The 23,110-nt window shown below is 41.3% G+C and overlaps 1 protein-coding gene across 1 annotated transcript in view; it reads left to right on the top strand.

Moving 5' to 3' along the window:
* The window catches only part of COLEC12 (collectin subfamily member 12), a 136,615-nt gene extending 119,011 nt beyond the window's left edge, over positions 1-17,604 (top strand). The window contains exons 5-10 of the mRNA XM_048840413.2: positions 2,412-3,458; positions 6,401-6,880; positions 7,307-7,443; positions 8,638-8,747; positions 10,452-10,597; positions 12,731-17,604. Of these exons, the coding sequence (XP_048696370.1) occupies positions 2,412-3,458; positions 6,401-6,880; positions 7,307-7,443; positions 8,638-8,747; positions 10,452-10,597; positions 12,731-12,735 (1,925 nt within the window). The 3' untranslated portion in view covers positions 12,736-17,604. The remainder of the gene's footprint in view (positions 1-2,411; positions 3,459-6,400; positions 6,881-7,306; positions 7,444-8,637; positions 8,748-10,451; positions 10,598-12,730) is intronic.
* The last annotated feature ends 5,506 nt before the right edge of the window (positions 17,605-23,110 follow it).

Genomic DNA, 23,110 nt, shown 5'->3' with positions numbered 1-23,110 from the left:
CAGTTGATGTGATGTTTTTGTCTTTTATCATTGTCCTGTGTGAGTTCATTTGCGAGTGTAGTGATTGTCTGGTTTCACCTACGTAGTTGTTAGTGGAGCATTTAATGCACTGGATGAGGTACAACACATGTTGCCATAGGCATGGGTAGGACCCATCGATCTGGAAAGGTTTTATAGATATTTACAGTATATTAAGTGAGGAAAGCTCTTTAGTTTGCAGTTCAGTCATAAGAAAAACTCTAATGGCTTCTCAATAAAAGATGTCCATAAACTGTATGTTAATGAAGTTATTCAAAGTCCTGTGTTTGCAGTGGTGAATTCATAGGAAGGGAATGTTACAGCTAAAAGCACATACAGCCTTCTCTTATTCTGTGATTTAAGTTAATCAATCATAGTCTGGAACTGTTGTGATCAAATTCATTTCTAAGCATTGTTTGTACTCTGTAGTATGTATCATATGGCCAGATCTAAGGAGTGATTAGCCCCATCAATTCCTATTTAAGTCAACTCCCATTTAAAAAGTTCTAAAAGTTTAAATATTTAAAAAAACATGGGGGCAATATCTGTGGGGCATATTAGTAAGGGGGCTCTAGGAGGGGAGTTGGGGGGTGGGGCTGGCACAGGGAAAATGTGAGGGTCAGATGGTATCTACTCACCACTGTGGCACCTCCTTGTGGCCACAGCTGGGTATTAGCTCTCAACCAGACTTATTTTGTTGCTCATCCAGTCTCTCTCCTGCTGGACTCAAATTGCTCCTTCTTTCCCAGTGGCTGGTAGGGGAACCCAGGCCAACCCTCTACTCCAGATTCCAGCCCAAGAACTGTATGTCTAGTAACCACAGCCTAAGCCATCCCTGACCATGTTGCTGTTTGCCTGGGCTCCTTCCTACCTTTCTTCTCTAGCTCTGCCCCCCTCTGGGTAACCATTGGAGCTCCCTGATGCTATTTCACTCTTCCCAGGCTCTTGCCAAAGTCTGGAGTCTGAGGCAGAATCCCAGGGTTTACTCTCCCCGTAGATCAACTCCTCTAGAGGAAGTGACTACAGTATTCCGTCCTGCAACTCCCTTCTTCCTTGCTACTTCCTGGTTTTATACCACCTCAGCCTGCCCCTGCCCAGCTGGGATTTATCAGTTAGATCTTATCAGTCCTGACTCTCCTCCAGGTACAGCCATCACAGGGTTAATTGGTCCTTTTTACGTACTTAGGCCTTGTGTGGTGTAAATACTCTATCACAGTGGGACAGGTCATAGGATTGTAGAGCTCTATGGGAGCATAGAAGGATTATGCTCCTTCTATGCTCCCATACAGCTGGTTGGTATGGGAGCATAGAAGGAGCATGGTTTTTTAGTGGATTTGCCAGTTGCCAGAAAAATAATTTTATCTGCTGGCGTGGGGGTTTTTTGTTTTGTTTTTTTTACGTGGGTCTAAAGATTTCCAATATCATCTCAGTACACTGGGATATCTAATGTTAAACATTTTTGTGTCCAGCTAAAGATGCTCGCAGTGTTCCCACTTCCACAGTTTAAGTAAGAAAATGATGTTATCAATCCTATCTATATGTGTTCTCTCTCGAAATACTATAAGAGGTTGTTGACGCGGGGTCGGGAGGTGGGGATTGAGGAGTTTTTTCCTTGTGGTTGGGGCTTGGAGTTGGGCAGGCTTAACTTGTTGGGGGGTGGATTGCCGTTTGGGGTTCTTTTTTTGTTTTCAGAGGTGGTAACCCTAGGGCATAGCAGGAGGCAGGCATGAGCAGCACTGTGAGGAATGTGGGATATGTGTGACAGGCAAGAAGTGGCACTTGAGCTGGAAGGATCCAGGATCCTTGGTCTGTATCCACAGCAGGTCATGGGTGCTGGAGCATAAGCAAGCTACAGCTGTTGCTAGGTAGCAATAGGGGTGGTGCCCACTACCTGGCAGCTCTGCAGGCATGGGATTGAGCCTGCTGTGCTTTACACCAGAAAGGGCCATCAGCTCCTTACTTACACCGCTTCAACGTATTGAACTCCACTTAATCATCCAATTTTTTCTTCAGTACAGTAGCAGTACTATATTTCACCTATTCACCACTCTCTCTAAAAGTTAATTTTTAAAAGAAAGTAAAACAATCATGTTTAAATGAACATATATAAACAGTATTGACAATAGAACCATCATTCTATTCCACTGGGCAAGACAAAGGGTCGCATTCCATTGGCTTCAACAGCAGTTAACTTCGTGTGTCTGGGGGCAGAATTAGACCCTAGAGCATCTGTTTTTAGAAAAGTGACAATTGAATGTTTCACCAAGTGCACACTTTAATTGCCTGACCACTCTTAGATACAGCATTTACAGGGCAGGAAAGAGTCTTTTTATATTGTGCTTAAAAAACAAACAAACAAAGCTAATGCTTTTAAAAATTTCCCTCTTTAATAGATGATGAAACTGGACAAAAAGATATGAGCACTAACAAAGAACTTTCTAGCTTCAGATCTGATATTCTGGCTCTTCGCCAGCAGCTTCAGGAGATTGCAGAGAAAACCACCAAAAACAAGGATACACTGGAGAAGCTACAAGATTCTGGAAACGTATTAGATGACAGGCAGAGCCAAATGAAAGGTGTCTTGGATAGCAACTCTTTCATGATCATCAGTGTCAATAAAACTCTCCAAGCATACACTGGCTATATCAACAATCTCCAACAAGACACAAGTAATATCCAAACAAATTTGCAAAGCCAAATGCATTCTCATAATGTGGTCATCATGAATCTAAACAACTTAAATCTGACACAAGTTCAGCAAAGAAATCTTATCAGTGTTTTGCAGAGGTCTGTGGATGATACAAGTCAGGCTATCCAAAGAATCAAGAATGACTTTCAAAATCTGCAACAGGTTGTCCTTCAAGCACGAAAGGACACTGATTGGCTTAAGGAGAAAGTGCAAAATTTACAGATGTTAGCAGTCAACAACTCAGCCTTAGCCAAAGCTAATAATGATACACTTGAAGACATGAACAGTCAACTTAGCTCATTCAGTGGGCAAATGGAGAACATCACTACAGTTGCACAAGCCAATGAACAAAATCTTAAGGATCTGCAGGAGCATCATAAAGATTATGAGAACAGAACTTCTGCCAAGTTTAACCAGCTAGAAGAGCGCTTTCAGCTCTTTGAGACAGATATAGTCAATATCATTAGCAACATCAGCTATACTGCGCATCACCTGCGGACACTGACTAGCAATCTCAATGAGGTCAGGACAACTTGTACAGACACCTTAAGTAAACACACAGATGACCTGACTTTTATGAACAACACGCTAGCCAATATTCGTTTAGATTCTACATCTCTCAGGATGCAACAGGATGTGATGAGATCAAGATTAGATATTGAAGTTGCAAATTTATCACTAATTATGGAAGAAATGAAGCTGGTAGATTCCAAACATGGTCAGCTCATCAAGAACTTCACAATACTGCAAGGTAAGATGAATTTCAATCTATACCTCAAGTTGTACGTCTTAGCAACACATGGGTTTTACTTGCTTTAAATAACATCAAAATACTTCAACTTTTTTTTTATTATGGGTTAAATTTTCTCCTGAACAAAGCCTGAATAGCTGAGTTGCAAGAGAGGTAGTTTGTGAGGGCATGGGGAGAAAGAACACACCCCACGTTGTCCAAGGAGCAGCAGCAAAGCAACTGTGTGACTGCGATAAGATTGCTATAGTTCTCAGAGCTCCTGCTGCCCTGTTCTGCAAGGTGAAGGTCCAGAGGATTTGCACAATGCAAATCTTCCATTCCTGCACTTCCCACACACCAGGCCTGGCCTGCCCAGTGCTTCCTGTCGGCCTTGTGACCAGGGCTTTGGCTGCTGCATAATCCTTCTGCAACCCCTCTAATGTGCCTGACAGTACCTCTGGTCAAATCTAGCCCTAAGAAAGGAAACATTGACCAGGAGAACACAGATGTTATCAATTACCTACTCTCTTTGGAATGTGCTGTCCTGGACTTTGGCTTCTCCCTGCATCGTTGTCAGAGAAAGGGATCCTTAGTTTAATCTTTAATAAAAAAAAATTAGTCTTTCATTTTATGAAAGTCCTTTTTCCAGTTTATACTGGGACACAGACCTTATCTGTTCCATTATCTAATTCTAAACCTGGGAGATGTAAGTTTGGTTTAAATTTTTCAACCCAATATTCCCTTCCCTCCTTTACCGGCCTGAAATTGGAATGTTGTGAAAGAAAGTTATAGGTTGGTTAAATTTTATTCTGACTGTTGGGTCTGCTTTTGAATTATCGTCTAAAGCAGTGGTTCTCAACCTCTTTGCCATTGTGGACTGCATATGCAGCTCTCTCTGTGTTATGTGGGCCACATTGACACAATATATATACTACCTGTATGGCCCAGGATGTCACATAGGCTGCAGCTGTGTGCTGATTGGGACGTGGGTTGAGAGCCACTAGTCTAAAGTAATCCATAATAGTTGTGGAGGAGGTGGAAACCTCAAGAAACCAATCCCTGCTAAGGAGGAAATAGCTGAACAATACAAAACTGGATCATTCCCAGAGAGGTCACCCTTAGTGAAAAAGTAAAACTATTTTGTTTTAAGCCAGCTGGGAACAGGCTGGGAAACCTCCTGTTTCTTTTCATCAAAGGATACTTTATTTTCTTCAGAAGTAAATATACACACAAAGTTGTTGAGCTTTTTTTTTTTTTTTTTTTGTCTTCTAAGCCAAGTATTCTTCTGAATGAAGTTAATATTCCATATTGCTGATTTGAACCAGGTCTTAAACCCTGATTACTTGGGCTGCCAATCCTACAGGATTGTCCTGGAGTTTCCAGGAATTAAATATTAATCTTTATGTGATGAAACCTCCAGGAATACGTCCAACCAAAACTGGCAACTCTACTGGTCACAGAAATAAAACCCTCCCTCGGAATAGATAAAAGCACAGTCCGTGGTGCATGTGAGTCCAGAGCACCTTTCTTACCTGGTCTCATTTCACACAGAAGTAGCTGCCTCCATTTTCAGAGACATGTTAGGAGCTTAACCTTGATGGAGATTAAACGGGATAGATTTTGGGGAAAAAAATTTACTGAGATGTGCTTATCCATGAACAGAATCCAAACCTGCTTTAATGATAAAATATGGAAGACCACTCCTTCTCACTGTCTTCTCATCTCCTGCTATGACTGGTGCTCTGTCCTTCTATAAATATCCAGTAGGTAGCATTCTGTTAGTCTTTCCATTAACCCCCCAGTTGGCTTATTTCTCACTACCCATCCATCCCATGATTCTCAAATAGACCATAGCTCCTTTATTCTCCCTTTCATCATTCAGCTGGTCTATGGTTCACTCCCAGTCTGCTTCTTGCTTCATAATAAACATGTGGTGCAATAACTCTCAAGCCTCCCTGACATTGTGGGTCATTCTGCTTTTGGTCTCTCTCTTTTTTTGACCTCGTTCCACTATCCCAGCATGTCACTGCTAAATCCCATGCAGGTTCCACACCAAGACAGTGCTGCTGTCACTGACTACATCTTACTATTAGAGTGAAAGGAGAGGCGTGGTTGGAAGCAACAGGGAGAATAGAAGAAAGGGAGAAAGAACATAACAAAGGGGGAGTAGAAGAGGAAAGAGAACAGAAGGAAGAGTGAAAGGATAAGATGGGAAAGAAGATAGATTTGGGGGAAATCATGGTTTGCAGTAAGCCTCATATTTCAGGGACCAGTGATCCACAATGGCTGCTGCTTTGGGAGGCACCTATTAAAAATTGAGAGAGATCTTCACCTTTAAGCCCTGCACAGTTCTGCCCCACCCTCATATCTCACTTCCTTACTCTATCCCCCCACACTCACATACAGACTGCTAACCTCCTCCAAACTGCCCTCCTAAACATCCTTTTTGCCACCTCCTTCCACTGTTGTCTTTACCCCTTCTTTCATCCTGCTCCTTCAAATTAAAAAACCTTTATTCTTGTGTCCCAAACAATCGCTCTTTCTTTTCATTCAAATCCCTTCTTAAGGCTGCCATGAATCCCATCAGTGTCAATCCGCCAAAGACAAAAAACACATAACACAACTTTTAGAAAGCAAATGATAACCGTATCTGTTTGAGAACCGAGGCTCATCTGATCTGGGGTATTATGTGTCTGTTTAACGTAAATTACAAGTTCTGTCTGGCAGGGCCCAGGTTTTCTTTACAGCATCAAGTGTCTTGTGGAGGCTCAATAAGAAATAATATATAACTAATGATTGTGAAGAGATTCACCTCCTTTTTCTAAACCAACTGTATTTTTACATTGGCTACTTGAGTAGCTTGGGCTTGCAGTGTATTGAATGTCCAACGTTGTTAATCTCAGGTATATTGAACACTCTTCCTGTTTTTTGTTTCCCTCCTCTGCATGTTTAAATTGTTTCAGGACCTCCAGGTCCAAGGGGACCTAAAGGGGAGAGGGGACCCCAAGGGCCTCTTGGTCCCACTGGTCTAAAAGGGCAAAAAGGAGAAAAAGGTGAGCCAGGGCCACCAGGACCTGCCGGTGAAAAGGGCCCAGTTGGGCCAATCGGGCTACCAGGAGAAAAAGGTGGGAAAGGTTCAAGAGGATCACCTGGCTCCAAAGGTCAGAGAGGTTCTACTGGCAAGACTGGTCTGCCAGGACCTAATGGAGACCCTGGACCACCAGGACCACCTGGCAAAGATGGTCCTCCAGGTCCACAAGGTCCACCTGGATTTCAAGGATTGCAAGGAACTGTTGGAGAGCCCGGGGTACCTGGACCTCGAGGACTGCCTGGTCTGCCTGGCATACCAGGGATGCCTGGGCCGCCTGGGCCACCTGGGCCACCAGGTCCAGGGATGCCTATGGCACTGAAAAGTGAGCCAACATCAATACCTGAGGCGAATGGTAAGCTATCTACTCACCCACCTACTTTTCTACTTATATGCCCCTCTGCCCAAGAAGCCGTTTTTAGTGCACCTGCCATCATGATAGTGGGCGAATGTTAATTTCTATTATCTTTTGCTTAGACACACTCGTTCTCAAAGATTCTTAGCGTGGAACTCTAGCTTACCTAGCAAAGCTGTGTCTGCCTGACTTCTGTCAGCTGCTCTGGAGTTTGATTAAAATGCCTCATCTCTAAAGAGATGGCAGCAATGCAATGAGGAATGAGCAGTCCTCTGGGCATGCAGGTTAAGTCAGCTATATTCTGCGTTCTGGTGCAGATTTCTGATATGTGCATATTCACTGACTCAGCCCCTAAGTATTTCAGATGCCGCCATGCTGTAGGAGAGTTTGAAATCCCCAGTTTAACAGCAGGGTTTCCTGTCACAGGTTGTTCTGCTCACTGGAAGAACTTTACAGAAAAATGCTACTACTTTTCATCTGAAAGAGAAATTTTTGAAGATGCAAAAGTTTTCTGTGATGAGAAGTCCTCACATCTGGTTATCATAAACAACAAAGAGGAGCAGGTAAATAACATCACCTGCTGTTCTGAAGGCTTGAGGTATAAGGTTTGAAAGTATTTTGAGTCTGGAAACTACACAGCAATAGGGAAGCTGAGAATATCATGGATTCATATGGTGAAGTGAAAACACCGACTTACCCCATTCCAGAACACTGTACTCGCATGTCTGCTCAGCACGTCCTGTGAAAAGGAGCAACATAGGAGTCAATGGGCCTGATCCTGAAATTGCTGAACACCTGCCACTTCCAGTAAATTCAATGGGAGTTGTGGGTGCTCAGCCCCTTTCAGAATCAGGCCCATTGTTAGTGGCCTATTATCTGAAACACATTTTTTCCATGTTGTAAGTAGTTATTTTTAAATTCAATCTTTAAGATAGACAACGTAAGCCTTTATTATGATCTTAAATAAAGTCTATTAAGTCTTTTATAGGCAGAGAAGCAATAATGAATAAAAACCATACCTTACATTATTATGTGGTATAATTGTTTGGTAGTCAGACATACCCCTGCCATGCAGGAGTGGTGCAATAAAGTATAACTGCTTATTCTTTTTCTTAGTTAAAAAAAATACGGGCGGTGGCCTTCTAACCACCCAGTTTTCGCGGGGAGTTCTTACCCACAGACAAATAGTGCCATTGAGTCTAGTGCCTTTTTGGTCTTACTCACAGACAAATAATGCCTTTTTGTCAGTTAAGTTTGCAGAATCAGGCCCTAAAATACATCTACAGCTGCATAAACCTTCCATAATCATTTGTACATTAGCAATGGTGATCCCTCGTAAAGCAGGAATAGTACAGATTATCTCTGGAGCAAACCATAAGAACCATTTCGGATGTTGTTACAAATTAAGGTCTGTCTTTGAGGGAGGGAAGGAAGTTCCAGCCAGTAAGGAACCCTTTCAGGAGAGAGAGCATTCTTCGGTGACAAGAGGGAGTAATAATTACCAAAGTGCCCTTTGATTACTGCAGTCACTACCAGAGGTGCGAGCAGCATCCCCAGAGTGAGAGCAAAGGAGAGTAAGACCCAAAATTAGAAGGAAGAGGTAACCCACAAGGAAGCGAGGTGGTTGAGCATTGGGAATGGGAAGGAGAAGAACACTGTTCTTATTCTATTTTCGAAAAAGCAAAATCTACACAAAGCAAGTAATTGTATGGTCTGAGAAACAGAAAAATGCAATCACAGAATTCTTTCACTCACAGCAATGGATAAAAAGGCAGATTGCTGGGAAAGGCAACTTCTGGATTGGGCTCACAGATTCAGAGCAAGAGAATGAGTGGAGATGGCTGGATGGAACCTTACCAGAGTACACGTATGTGTTGAAAAGAACCATGTTGTTTATTTTCTACAGAGTGCTACTGTTCTTGCCGCCACTTTACTAGAGATCTGCAGTATCTAGAGATGAGTTACTGGATGTCAGTGAAGCAATACTTTATCTGGAAGTGTTGCTGAATATTGTTTTTCCTACCCCCCTCCTTTCTCCATGCACAAGGCTTTATCTCCTTGCCAAAAGGAAAATGGAAAATGGAATATTAAATGAAAGAATCACACAACCGTACAGCCTGATACTGCTTGCCAGTGTTTTTACAAAGTGGGGGTGGAGAGCCCAGACAGCTCTTTGGTCTTGGTTTAAATTTTCCTTGTTTACATTACAACTGGCCATAAATAGAGAGCTCATTCTGACTAAAAAAAATGAAAGGACTAACTATTAGATAAAACCCAAACACAAGGTATTAAACAGAAGGAGAAGGTATAAAGCAAGGATGTCCAAACTTTGGCAAGCTGAGGGCTGCATTAGCAGGTAGCCAGGCATCCAAGGGATGCACCATTTGGTATTAAATGGAGCAGGTTGCAGCCACCTTAATTTTTAATACAATGGAGTAGACCATAGAGATTATAAATCTCAGCATGCAGCACCCCAGAAAAATAGGCTAAATCATTTGTATTTGTTATTAATGTTTTCCATGTGTCTAATTTGTGGCCACTTTCATGAGGAACATGGAAAAAAGATCTGGTTTTGGTAAATCCTATACCATTATACTTATCTCTACTTCAGATTGCTACAGCAAACCTAAGGCCTGTGTCACTGAAGATTTCTCTTGTGCTGCGCTTTAAAGGTGTCCTCTAGTGACCTCAGAACTGTCTGTCACTGAATGTGATTCATTATTTCTGGAAGTCTGTGTTTCTTCCCAGATGCTTGGTCAGACCCTCTGTATCAGGCAGGCATGTTATTTAACTGCTTATGGCACCATTTCAGCCAGCAACCACAAGCTTCTGTTCAACAACCTGTTTCTTTAAGAAAACTGAGCTTTTGTTTTGAGACTGGAAGCATATCTCATTTATTAAATGAAAACAGAATCAAGAGTTTTGCTCCACCAAGCAAAGGCACTAAGTACTGGGTCAAGTTTCACTATCAAGGTTACTGGCCTCCAAATAAAGCCAACTTTTAAAAATTCCTTCTGAGTCTGAAAATTAATTTTTCATCCAAAATGAGGTCTGAAAGATAGACAAATCCCTGCTTTGCAGCTGGAGAGGCCCATCACAATCAAGACAGGATCTCAGTTTCTTTGCAATAATAGGTACATAGTTTGCCACCTTTCTCCTCTATGTCCCTTTTGAGTTCTTTTTAGCAGGCAAGGTATTGAAATACACAAGAATCCATTAGGCAGAATCTTGGATGTTTCTGTACCATCCACTGGTAAGAATGAAGTAGACGGATACCGTGGAGGAATGGTGCCATGTGCATATGGCATGTACTCTCATCACACTTGCATGTACATCCACAAACCAAAATAGAGCTCACTGGTCTAATTTTAAGCTTTACGCCGTGACAGACAAAGGCTGAGTAGATTCCTGTCTCTGTTTTCCATTTTCAGGAAGAGTCATGTAATGTTTTTTGAAGAGTGTATTTCCAGTTCAGAGCAGATCTCATGATACTTTTTGCTAATCTCTTTTGTTGTGCATGGAAAACTATCATGTGATGCCACTTAACATCTACTTCTTATTTTGTTGAAAGAAACTGGAAAAGTGGGCAGCCTGATAACTGGAGTACTGGACAAGGGCCAGGGGAAGATTGTGCTGGATTAATCTCTGCTGGGCTCTGGAATGACTTTCAATGTGAAGATGTTAACAGTTTTATTTGTGAAAAAGACATGGACAAAGGTAAGCTAAGTGTTCAATTAAAAGAGTTTCATCATAGTCACAAAGAGCCATGATTTACTCCTAGGGAATTATGCGCCACTGCGCATGTGCAGAATTCATGTCTCCCACAGATTTCTTTGCTTCCTCTCAAAAAAATGACTTTCTGATGGGGAAGCAAAGGAAAGCCACAAGAGCAGTCATGTGACCCTCCCCAGCAGTATATTTTGGATGCCCAGGCAGAGAGGTAAATCACTGTGGGGCAGAGGGTGCGGCTGGTGGCTCCTACCCTGTGCTGGGCTCAGTTGCTAGTCCCGGGGAAGACAGGACTTCCTCTTCCCTGCATGGCATCCGGGGATGGGTCAGACCCACCCCAAGATTTCTCCCCAGGGTGCAGGAAGCTCTGCAAACTCCCCACCCATCCCTTCTTAGCTGCAGGGGGAGGGATCAATGCACGGGGAGCTGCTCCCCCATCTGCCCAACCCCTGTGCATCCAGACCCCCTCATGCCCAGACCCTCCCGCCAAGCCTCACCCCCCCCAGCCCCAACAGACATGCACAACCAGCTGCACCTGGATCCCCACCCCACTGAGCTCCACACCTCCAGCATCTGGACTGCGTACTGAACCGCTCACATCCAGACCCCCCGCCAAGCTCTATCAACCACACACGCATCCAGACCCTGCCCAGCTGAGCCTCAACCACCTTCACCTGGACCCCCCTGCAGAGTCCCATTACCATTGCACCCAGAACACCCCAACAAGCCCTCGTGTATCTAGATCACCTTCCACACCCAGATTGTCCCACATAGAACCCTCTCAATCCACACCTGGATCCCCTCACACTTGGATCCTGCCAGGGTGAGCCTGCCTGCCCACACCTAGTGCACCTGGCATGGAGGGGCAGAGCCCTGGGGTGTTTCTGGGGCAGGTTCGGTCCTTGTGCTGTGTCAGAGTTGGGTGCAGGCTCACTGCTGAGCCATGTCCCATGGGGGAGCTGCAGAGTGATCTCCTACCTCTGTGCAGCCAGTGGCTTGTGCTCCCCAGTGACATGCTGGAGCCTCCACATTTATTTGACAAATAAAATTTGCAGAATTTTTCAGAATTTTTATATTTTTGGCGCAGAATGCCCTTAGGAGTAATGATTACACCATGGGGGAGAGGAGAGCCATACCGATTGCGTATGGGCAGATGCTGTGTAGCTGCTTTACGGGGAGGACAAACTTCTTGCAAATGAAAACTCTGTCGCCTGTAACAGCTCTACACTGATCTAGCCCCAAGAAGCATAAGGAGTCCCTGCTGATGGGAAGGGTTTGGCAACTACTGGGCCTCTCTCCTTAAACTCCCACCCACCCACCCACCCACCCACTCTGACTGCTGGAGGGGAGTGTGGACCCTGTCCACGTTCTCTAGCTGACAGCTCTGTGGCAGCTGGGCAGGGTGGAATCACAGACTGCCTGTTTTACTGAGCAGACACATAGGTACTAGAGTCTCCTTCTAGATCTAGTGATGCACTTACAATTGGACCCTGTTGCGCCACAGAGCTGCTTAGGGCTCTGCTCCATGATCATTGCTAGAGCTCAGATCTGGCCCATAATATTTTTGTTCTGATGATTACCTTGTTTAAAGAAACTATTTTACAGTGTGCCAGAAACATTAATTGTTTAAAAGCTTTTTTCAGAATTTTTTGTGCGTGTCATATGAATGTCTGGCTGCTGTGATTGCAAATACATAGGTAGAATTTCATGGGATGTGGTAGAAACTCCCAGCTGGATTCAAACTTTCAGATACTGGCTTTTAGGTAGCGTCCACAAAAAACATATGTACACTCTTCATGTGCATAATCCACATCTGTTTGTGTAGATTGAGGAATTGCTTGTGCATAGAGTTCTCTTTTCTTCCTAGATAAATACGTATTATATTAGCAGAACTTTAGGTTTTGAAAAGATTAGTTGTTGGAGGTGTACAATATCTGATTATGGGTCATATTTTAAAAAGTTATGTTTCTTGGAAACCTAGACTCGTATGATAGAATTTTCCAAGATTCCTTGAATTCAATAAACCTCCTTGCGGATAATTTGTTTTACCTTTACAAGCCTTTCACCTATGTTCCTTCTTTTTTTTTTTCTTTCTTTCTTTCTTTCTTTCTCTCACTGTAGCCTAGGCACCTGGATTGTAATAGGCTGTGAATTTAGAGACACAAATACAAATTACTTAAAAATCCTATGGGACTTCATCATCTCCTAACAAAATTGAAAAGGAAGCACTGAAAACTGATTTAATGCAAAAAAAGAATTCAGCCGCAACTCGTCTTTGCCATCTTGTGATTATTCAAGGATTCTGGACCCATAGCAAAATGCATTTATTGGAAATGCAATTGGACTGAATCAGTTACATATTTTTGTCAACCAGTGACCATACAAGTGTACAAGTTTTGTCTTCAAAAACATGAAATTAGCAGTCTGAGTAAGACTCTTGGTCATTGAGCTATAGGAAATACGTATAAAGCTACAGTGTAAACAGTACATTTCATTTGCTAAAATCCCAAATATAGGAAAATTACACAGATACACACATATAGTATATAGATTTTATATAAATATATATATAGTCAAGTTCTTATCGATAATATGGAATATACTTTTAAGAGCTTTTAAAACTTTGTATTTTTGTACAAAATATTTGCTTTTTACATTTGTTCTTTTTTATTGTCTTTTTTTTTTTTTAAACAAATATAGTACACGGGCCAAAGAAAACAGTAAAGGTACTAATAATAATTCAGGCTGTTGTCAGACTTAGCTCTGCTAAGCTATCAAAAAATATTTTCCAGTTTAAAAAAAATGTTTTTTTCCCAGATGAACCACTCTGGTTAAATAACTTTGAAGCTGATTTTAGACAGTATTTTTATGCAAGTCTACTCTGTGTGAGTAACAGCTAAGTAGATCAGGGACTAGATATTCATGATAGCCGTAATCACAGCCAGTGAACCATCAATGCACTGCTGTACTATATGGGTCATGTTAACACAAGACACTAATGTCTGCCTTACTTCACTCCCTTCCTCCCTCCCTGTCTACAGAAAAATATCACAGAATTAAGTCACTAGCTTTTTTAAATGTTTTAATTATTCCTCTATTAAAAAGCGTTTTTTAGGAGCTCAGCCATAACAGGTGCTGCTTACTACTGAAAGTCAAACTAAGAAGACATTAAAAGACATTTATAAAACAGAAACAAAAAATGTAAGCATACTGAAATGTGGTGGGGTTTTTTAAACTGGATTTCAAAATGTGGTAATAAAACATTGTGTATTCTAAAAGGTCAAGTCAACCTGTATTTCTCTAAAATGTTTTAATGTAAATTAATCTTATGACTTCCTTGGCCCAATCCTCCCCTGCCAAAAAAACCTAGCAAAATTAAGTATGCTACCACCAGAATTTAGTATGGTTAATGGATGATATCACTGTCCAACCCACTTCCTCCATATCCCTAAAGAGCTGTTGCCTAGACAGCAGCAGCACTGCCTATCTTAAACCAACAAAAAATAAACAAACAGTTAAAGTTTATTAGCAGAATCCATGTGATTTGGTTTCTATTTTGTGTATTCTCTGTGAGGCCACATGCTACACCATCGTGTATGTCCTTTTGGACCCTTTTGGAATAGAGTTGTTTTTTTACTGCCTCGTGACCTCCAGTTTACCTTGGTTGAGTATGCATAAGCCTGCTGAAATACTCCAGCTCTGCTGGAAGGAGACAAGATTTTGTACTTCATATTTTCTGGCATTGCTTATAAGTGTAACCAATTAAAGATCCTTGCCTTACTGGCTCTAGAGCTCCCAGGGCCTAAATTCCATATTCTCTCAAAAGTTCATCCTCTTCTTTCTTAATGTCAATTATAATTTATTCCAACAAACTACCTGGAAAGTGAAATGCAGAAATCCATAGAGAACATAATGAGTATGAAAAATGAACATAACAGCACAAACCACAAACACAGTTAATAATTTCAGAGGCAGTGGTTTTCCTAGAACAAGTTAGATTACCAGAGGAATTTTCTTTTTGTCATGTATTGAATAACAATCAGATGATCTATGAATATTATACGGTACCTATATATACAAACGTGTATAAACATATAGTAGTGCTGTGTTTAAATATATATTTATACAATAGCTATGCGGATAACATTAACACAGTATCTTTTTCATATCTCCATCATACTGGCTGGAACAGGTAGACTTCATTCTGACCTCACATCAGTATAACTCTACTGATTTAAGTGGAGTTGCTCCTGCTTTCCACTGCTGTGACTGAGACACAAATTGGGCTCATAGCTGTACAAGTCCAAGGCAGAGCTGTGAATAGAATCCAAATCGCTTAGCACTGGGCTGGGAGACTTTGCTGCAAGACCATCTTTCATCTCCTGTGGTATTTGCATACGGCATTCTTTTTGAAAAGATGGATTTTTCCCCATGGCACGTGTGTTACAATGCTCTTCAAATGAAAATACATTTCAGTAAGTGATCCTCCCAAGACCAATTTTCTTCCATTCAGGGAGGTTTCTCATTCACAGACTACCAGTCGCTTAGAATAGTGAGGTGAGCCAGTTTAAGGCTGTAAAATGTTGTTGAATAATACCTATTGTATGAAGAATTTAGATGGAGATTACCTTCAGTGGTGTTCCTCATTACCCACTCCTGAGTCAGAAACACAACAGGCCTAATTCTCAGTTACCCTAGCCCACATCCTCATACATATTTAGCACCTAACTTGCATTGATTTCAAAGGGAATTAGGTACCTAAATATCTTTGAGGATCTGGGTCTCTGTGCCTATGCTTGAAGCAGAGATGGATTCAGTAGGTGACTTTAAGTAGATGCCCTCTGCATGCACAACTTAGACAACCATCTTTGAAAACTTGGCCTGCAGAGTGCAGGCTAGCTAAGACAGATTCATCAAGCAAATGCCCATCTGTCCATCTTAGCCAGCATTCATATAAGAGAGAAAGGGAAATGTGAAGTGGAATAAGAAGACTGATATCTCAAAAGGAGTGCAGAAGTTGCCAGTACTGGTCAGAAAACTGCCATGATGAGGAGGCAATTGGCAAGGGTGCAGACTGGATGCCATGAGAGGCCAAGAGATAGCCATGGAAGTCAGAGTTGCCATGTGGGGTCTGGTAAATATTCATGTAAATCTATCTTCTGTATGGCTTGAATGACAGCACAAGTTGTGCAAAAGTTACTTTTGTGTGAGAAAATTATTTTGTCCACTTGCAGCAATGTCTGGGTAAGCTACATCCAGCTAAAACGGAACTGGCTGTATTCTCTTGGCATATTGAATGTGTATTTCCATTGGATTTTTTTTTTAATTTAACATAAAAACTAAATGTTATTTCACTGATAGTATAACTACCCTTACTAATTAAGTAGCTGGCATTGTAGATGTTATGGGGAAAAAAGTTCTGCCTTACAACATCATCCAATGCTAGATCTTTTAAAAACTCTCTTTTGCTGATATCACTGATTCATTATGAATCATTTTCAGCTGATTAGAACTATTCACATCCCTTAAATTTTCCATAAATATCATCTGAAATTGTTCCAATGAACGAAGCACTAAGTGGAAGACAATAAAGTAAGTATTGCGCTTTCTGTGCATACATATATAGCAAAGTTGGCGGTTGTGCATATAGGTGCATACAGATTGTCAAAAGCTTTGCATATGTATTAAAAGCCAACTTAAACGAAAGAATAGTTCTTTCAAACAAAAATTCTCCTCTCACACCACTGTACAGTTACTCCTGATTTACACTGCTGTAAGGTAGATCATAATCAGGCATATGGTATCTCTGAACACAATTATCTGTTTTATCTAGTGACTTGCATTTTTAATTCTCTATTCCTTCAGTATCTAGCTAATAGATATGTGTCATTTAAAAGGTTAAGAGAAAAAACATATAACTCATCTTCATAAAGCCTTAAAGAAGGGAACTCAGAACTGGGAAAAGGGATCTAGGGTAAAATATCTGTTGACTTTAATGGTACAGGACCAGAACCCAAGTTAGCTATAGTTCAGTCTAGTTTCACTCTACTGTTTAAATAGATATGCTGGTTCCAACGTCGCTATTTTCCTAGATATCAAATGGCTCAGCTATTCTAATTTTTCTTTTCAGTAGATACCTCTTTTGGTTTTAACAAGTGGTAAGAATTAGTCATTGATTTTATTAATGGAAATAGGATAAGCTGACGGGAGCATGGTGCCAAGCAAAGGAATCTGTTTAGCTAGAATGGAGGCAAAGCCATCTGGGAGATCCAGTTTGTTAACAATATATGATTAAACAAAAATGTTCAGCCCTATTAAAGCACCCTAGTTGAAAATCACAAAGGTCTCAGCCAGAGTCAGAATGTAAAATACAAAAGAAATGGAATTTCTCCATCCTTAGTCCATAAATTTCCTTCTCTTTTTCTTTCTCCTCTTTGTTTATATTCCCACTTGGAGGAGAAGTTGTTACTCTTCCCCCATTAACATCAGAATATGGATTTGGAAACTGATCTTCCCCCCTTTCTGATTTCCTGGCTGAGCCTTTTGGTGATGGTAATACTGATATCACTTACTCTGTCTAGTACTTGACACTTTCAAAGTAATGTACATACATTAATTAAAAGAAAGTCACAGCCAGCTGACAGTAAAGGCCCAGCTGGAACATTATTACCAGAAGAATATGTGAAGAAAATTGGAATTGACTAAGTCTTGGTCTAACTTTCTAGAGAACAGCTCCTCATTTACTGTGTCTCATTGTTTAAGGCTGTCTGCAGCAGACATAGGGACTTCCTAGGAACTACCAGTCCACCTGTCAATTCATTGCCTCACTTAAGTTCCCCCTCACTTGTTTGATGGCATCTAAAACAAAGAAACCCTGTTTTGGAAAAAAATAAATTCTAATTTGTTTTCTTTTTCTAGGAACCAATATTTTTTTGTCTCGATGAAGATAAAAGTTTGTTTGTTTTTCAAAATAAACTATGGTCAATGCTCCAAAATTTGTGTGAGAATTTTCTTTATTCTAATAACAATAAAAGCCACAGTACTAGTCAAGTAATATGAATATAGGACTGGAAGGGACTGCCTGGGTCATTGAGTCCAGTCTTCACAGGCAAACCCGTCATATAATCCTGCTCATAAATTTAATCCAGTTCCATATTAAAACTAGTTAGGTTATTTGCGCCCAGTACTGCTATTTGAAAGCTGTTCCAGAAATATAATGCACAGTTTGCTCTTATTAGATGATAATGCTTTGCATATGTTTAGGGTTTTCTTATCCAAAGATCTCAGGGTCTATGCGTGCTTTCCTAAAGTGGGTAAATATTCTACTCCCCATTTTTCAGATGGCGTAACTGAGGCAAAGAGAGGTTAAATTCTGTTAATTTTGAGTGTCTCCATTTTGGGTACCCATTTTGTGACAGCGAGGGCCTGATTTTTAGAGGCCCATAGTTCTGTTGAATCAATTCTCTGTTAGATCAGAAAAACAGATTTAAATAATGTTTTGGTGTGACCCACGCCAAGCTGTTTGCTCCCCTATTTTCCTCCTAGGGCTAACTTAAGTAATGCCACTGCTACTACTGCTTCATGTATCACTCTGCAGAGCAGAACTCCCAGCTGGTGCTGCAGAGCAGGATGAGCCCCGCAGAAAGGCACAACCAGTGAACTATGTGCAGTGTCTATGAAAGGGTTAATGAGCGACACTGCATCTCCAAAACCGCTATTAATCCTGTGTTATGTCATGTAATGCAGTGGTCAGTTAGGTTTCATTCATCTTGAGACACAACCAAGGAATGATGTGAGCAAACAAACTCTCCTAAGAACAATGCCCCAGGCCTGAATCAACAGATGTGGAAAATTTGACAAGACCAGCTGGAAGGGAGACAGAGGCAGAGAAAAAGGGAGGAGTCAGGAGTACACATGGGGGGAATTCAGGGGTGCCTCCCCACCCTTCCCATGGGCTCTCTAACTCCCATGAGCCAGCCAGAGGGAGAGGGGAGCTGATTGGCTCCTTACTCCCCAGCCCATGCCCTACTAATTTAAACCCTGAGATGTATGGATCCTTTGGTTCCAATGTAGCTCTCTAGATTTTTTTTTAAAGCAGCTGACATAGGGTTTATTAAATGTTTAGTGAATGACACTGTGGGCCTGAGTCTGATCTCACTTATACTGATTCTAATCAGTATGAATTCAGAATCAGCGTCTGGATCTTCAAAAGAACTTTGAGATCATCACATGACCTGTAGTGGTTAATTTTCTGATTCCATCAGCCTGAACTATCCTAGTTGATAAAACAAAGGCTTTTGGCTGGAGACTCAGGCAGCTGGGAAAGTTCCAGGTACTTAGGACTGCTTCCAAACTGTCAGGACTTTGAGTCAAACTACAGCCATAGGTGCTATGTTGGGTGTCAAAAGTTTGAATGTACAATTGAAAAGAAGGATGTTTCCGCATCCCTGACATTTGGACTTCCAGGCAGATTGCAAAGAAAATATTTATTTAGTTCTGCAGCCTCACTTTGACAACAGTCACTTAAAAGAGGAGATATATTTTGTTTACTGATAGTAAAAGAAGTGTAATGTATGTCTGTTTTCTGCAAGTGCCAGCGTAAAAACTGGCAGTGGAAGTAGCAACTGAGAGAAAAAGGTCTCAAGCTTTGAAGCTTCTTACTGTAACAGTTAAAACAGGCAAAATGTTCCTGACCTGACTCCTGACATTACCACACCCTGCTAACATAATTGATGTAAGTCAGCAGTTTTCAAACTGTGGGTCAGGACCCCATTTCAATGGGGTTGCCAGGGTTGGTTTAGACTTGCTGGTGCCCGGGGCCAAAACCAAAGCCCCACCACCTGGGGCCAAAGCCTGAGGGCTTCAGCTGTGGGCGGCGGGGCTCAGGTTACAGGCCCCCTGCCTGGGGCTGAAGCTCTTGAGCTTCAGCTTTGGCCCCCCACCTAACCAAGGCTTCCGTGTCCCCTCCTGGGGTCGTGTATTAATTTTTATTGTCAGAAGGCGGTCACGGTGCAATGAAGTTTGATAACCCCTGATGTATGTTTTAGTAATAAATAGCTAAAGCTTTACTGATATTAGCATAGAACTTTATTGTGGTCTAAGCTCTCAACAGCAGATTTCCCACTCTCAAAGATGGGAGGTCATTAGCAATCTCACTAGGCATGTAGTGTCCCTCAAATGTTTTTAAAGTTGTTTTTGTTTTTTTCTAAGAAGATGAGAAGGAGAAAGGAAAAAGGGCAAAGATGAGGGGATAAGGGAGGAAAGGACATAGGAAAGAGCAAGGAGAGGACTGGAAAAAGAATTGGGAGAAATCGAGAAAGGGGTAGAGAATTACTGCAGAGGGAGAATTGCCCTGAAGTTCTCATGATGGTCCCTTCCAAACTGGGTAAAATTTGTTGCCCAAAACTTTTTTTTGCCAAAAAATGCAAATTCAGGTCAACCAAAACATTTCACCAATTCATGTCAAATGCTCCAAATGGTTTCAGTTGCGGGGGCGGGGACCCTGAAAAGCTTCATTTTGACATTTTTGAAACACAACTTTGATTTTTTTTTTTTTTAGGCAAAATGACTTTGTTTCAAAATTTATTTAAATTTTATTTTCAAAAAGTTAGAAATATAAAGAAGCTTGAAAATTAAACAGTGTTTTGTTTCAGGTAGAACAAAACACTTCACTCAACCTAAAGAGAAATTTTTTCCTGACTTTTTGGATCACCAAAACATTTGAAAAAGTTTGTTTTGGGTTGATCTGAAAAATAACATTTTTTTTTAATGGGTAGCAAATGGAAAAAATAGGTTATTCTCACAGCTCTAATAGGATCACCCACTGAGTAGCTCCCTTCTCAGAGACAGCACAGTGAGGCATTCTCATGGGTGTTTATGATGATGATGATGCTCATTCTCATCAAAAGTGAAAGGAATAGAACCTCAGCACTTGAAAGCAGTCGTTAGTTGGTGCCCTGAAGCCATAAACGACTTTCTCAGAAAAAGCAGAAATTCCTGGTGGTTCTAACTCTGGTTGGTTGTTTTTTTTGGTTAAGTTATTGTATGCACATCCTTTTCCTCCTGCACAAGTTCTGAAATATCTGTCCCAGTTTTTCAGTTGTGTTAAATATGCCTCTTACTAAACTAGAGTTCTGAAGACAGGTTGCAGAAAAAGGAAATAGCAGGCCCCCCATATGGCGTTAAAAACCTGTGTACAGTTGGTCACTTGTATAATGAGAAAAAAGTGTCACCTTTTTAGGAATCTCGAAGTCCACTAAGAACATCCAGGAAGATGCAAAAGAAGAATTCTTTAAACAAAACCAGAGCTACTTTTGGTTATGAAAGAGTTCAGCTCCAGAGCCTAGTTTGTCCAATCCACTAGGGGGTCTTTTTGGATAAGAGTTAGGGCAGAGAGGTGGCCTCAGTTTCATTCAAAATCGAGACGTAAGGCTAACTTAGCCGACATGAGCAAGACCAAGACAAGACAAGCCTGAACAAGTAACTGCTGAAACAAGGGAGGCAGAAACTAACTCAGGTATTGTGGGTTTATAGTAAACAAAATAGGCAGGAACATCTTGAACTGATACATTTGCCTGCAAAGTGATTGGCCCTTACATGCAAGAAGTATAGATATTAGTAGCTAGGAAAGATGTATACAAACTGCATAATGTGTGATGTGAATTGAAACTGTGGTATCAGCCTGGACCTGGCCAGCATGAGCAAGGAGCTGTTACATGCCTAATAAAGTAACTGAGTGATGATTTGACGTTGAACTGAGGTTTTATGGATCCCAGAGAACTGGATGAAGTGTTCTCCCAGAACTGGACAAGGTGTTCTGGATAAGCCAAATGGAGAGGTCTTGGAGGGAATCCCAACTCTATATGAAACAGAAAGGGATAAAACTGGGGGTTGGTTTGGGGCTTTCAAGTTTCATCAGTTGGGGATTTAGTTTTCCAAAACCAAAATAAAGTTGAGGTAGATCAAATCTAGATCCCATTTTATCCAACCCCCCAAAGTTTTGAAAGGGAGTAAGTGGATAAAAATCCCAGTTTTGTCTTATTAGTTTAAATCTACTCTCTTGCTGTGTGGGTTAACAATTTTGAATAAGGGAGAAAGTATGCCAGGCAGAATGTTTCACTAAAATGTCATTAGAAGTTCTTTACTTATTTAGCAGACATCTTTACTGAGTCTCAGAGAGTACATGCAGAATTTGGCACTTCATATATGAGAAGAGGCTAAAAATAAAACAATTCAAGCAGAACAGCTGTTTTATCCACACCAGACCTTGAATGAAGTCCATGATGGTGAGGAAAACACTGCAATTGAAAACCTATTTAAATCTTCAAGTCTGATTGCAGTTGTACGTTTTAGATTATAGTTACAATAGCTTAAGAGAAACTGGGCCGAGCACACAGCGAACTGGCAAGAGAAAACCATCTGTACAGCACCACTTGTGGTTGCTTCAACTTTGTAGGCCCAGTATATTGAAATTATATAGTAGTATATCTTTCTTCATTTACCATCACAAGCAACAAAAGCATGTGTATTGCATTTTCCACAACTATGCAAAAGTTGGCACCGTGGTCAAGGATACTGATATGTATTTTGATTTGCTGGTTTCCTTCTACTTTGGGGCTACTGAACTGCTTACCCTGTAATCAAGCTAACCAAGATAAACACTGAAACAATATATGGCTTGTGAAACAAGACAAAAAGCCAGGAATATTTCTAGTGCTCTGTATAAATAAATAGCAAGTGGAAATGAGTGTTCACGGTGTAACAGGCTGGACAAACCAGTCTAGCAATTTCTAAATCTCTTCCAGTGCTCCTGTTCCTCCAAGAATTGCTGTGTGTGTGCCATAGGCATGAGGAATGATATTCTATGCAGAGGGCCAGCACAAGGACACTCACGTCCCCAGGCCGGCTGAGAGAAATTTGGGGCTCTAGTACATCATGTTCCTTGGGGACCCGCCTCCTCCCATTTCACCACAGTTACAGATGTTTTGGGGGCCCTGTTCAGTTTCGGAGCCTAGTACAATTGTCTCCCCCTTCCCGCCTCTCATCAGTCTTCACGTCCCACTTAAACAGTATAGTGAGTGTTTAGCTTGAATAGCTAAGGTCTTGCACTGGCCTTCTGCAAAGGAATGAATTTCAACTTGCAATCTGCTGAATGCTCCTGGGAGGATGCTGAGTGCCCGCCATTCCCATTGACCTCAGCAAGAGTTACATCAGCAGCTCCCAAGAGCCTGCTGCATACAAAGCACTTTGCAGGGTCAGGCCCTAACTAATACTAAAGTGTATTTAGCTAAGAAAGGAATGAAGCAAATGAGTGAAGGACCTGAACCATGGATTTAACTAATTCTTTCACTATTAACTAAGGACTAACACAGACTTTGTGGCCAATGGGATTCATTAAACAAAAGCACAATACTGTTATTTAATCATTGCGTGTTCACAGTGTGCTCAGTGCGGTACAGAATACCACGTAAGATACTGAGCCTGATATTTTTTTCCTCTCAC

This window comes from Caretta caretta, chromosome 2, assembly GCF_965140235.1.
Source record: "Caretta caretta isolate rCarCar2 chromosome 2, rCarCar1.hap1, whole genome shotgun sequence".
In the NCBI taxonomy this organism is placed as follows: domain Eukaryota; kingdom Metazoa; phylum Chordata; order Testudines; family Cheloniidae; genus Caretta; species Caretta caretta.
Note: the sequence above shows the minus strand (reverse complement) of the source record. Positions and strands in the feature narration are given on the sequence as shown.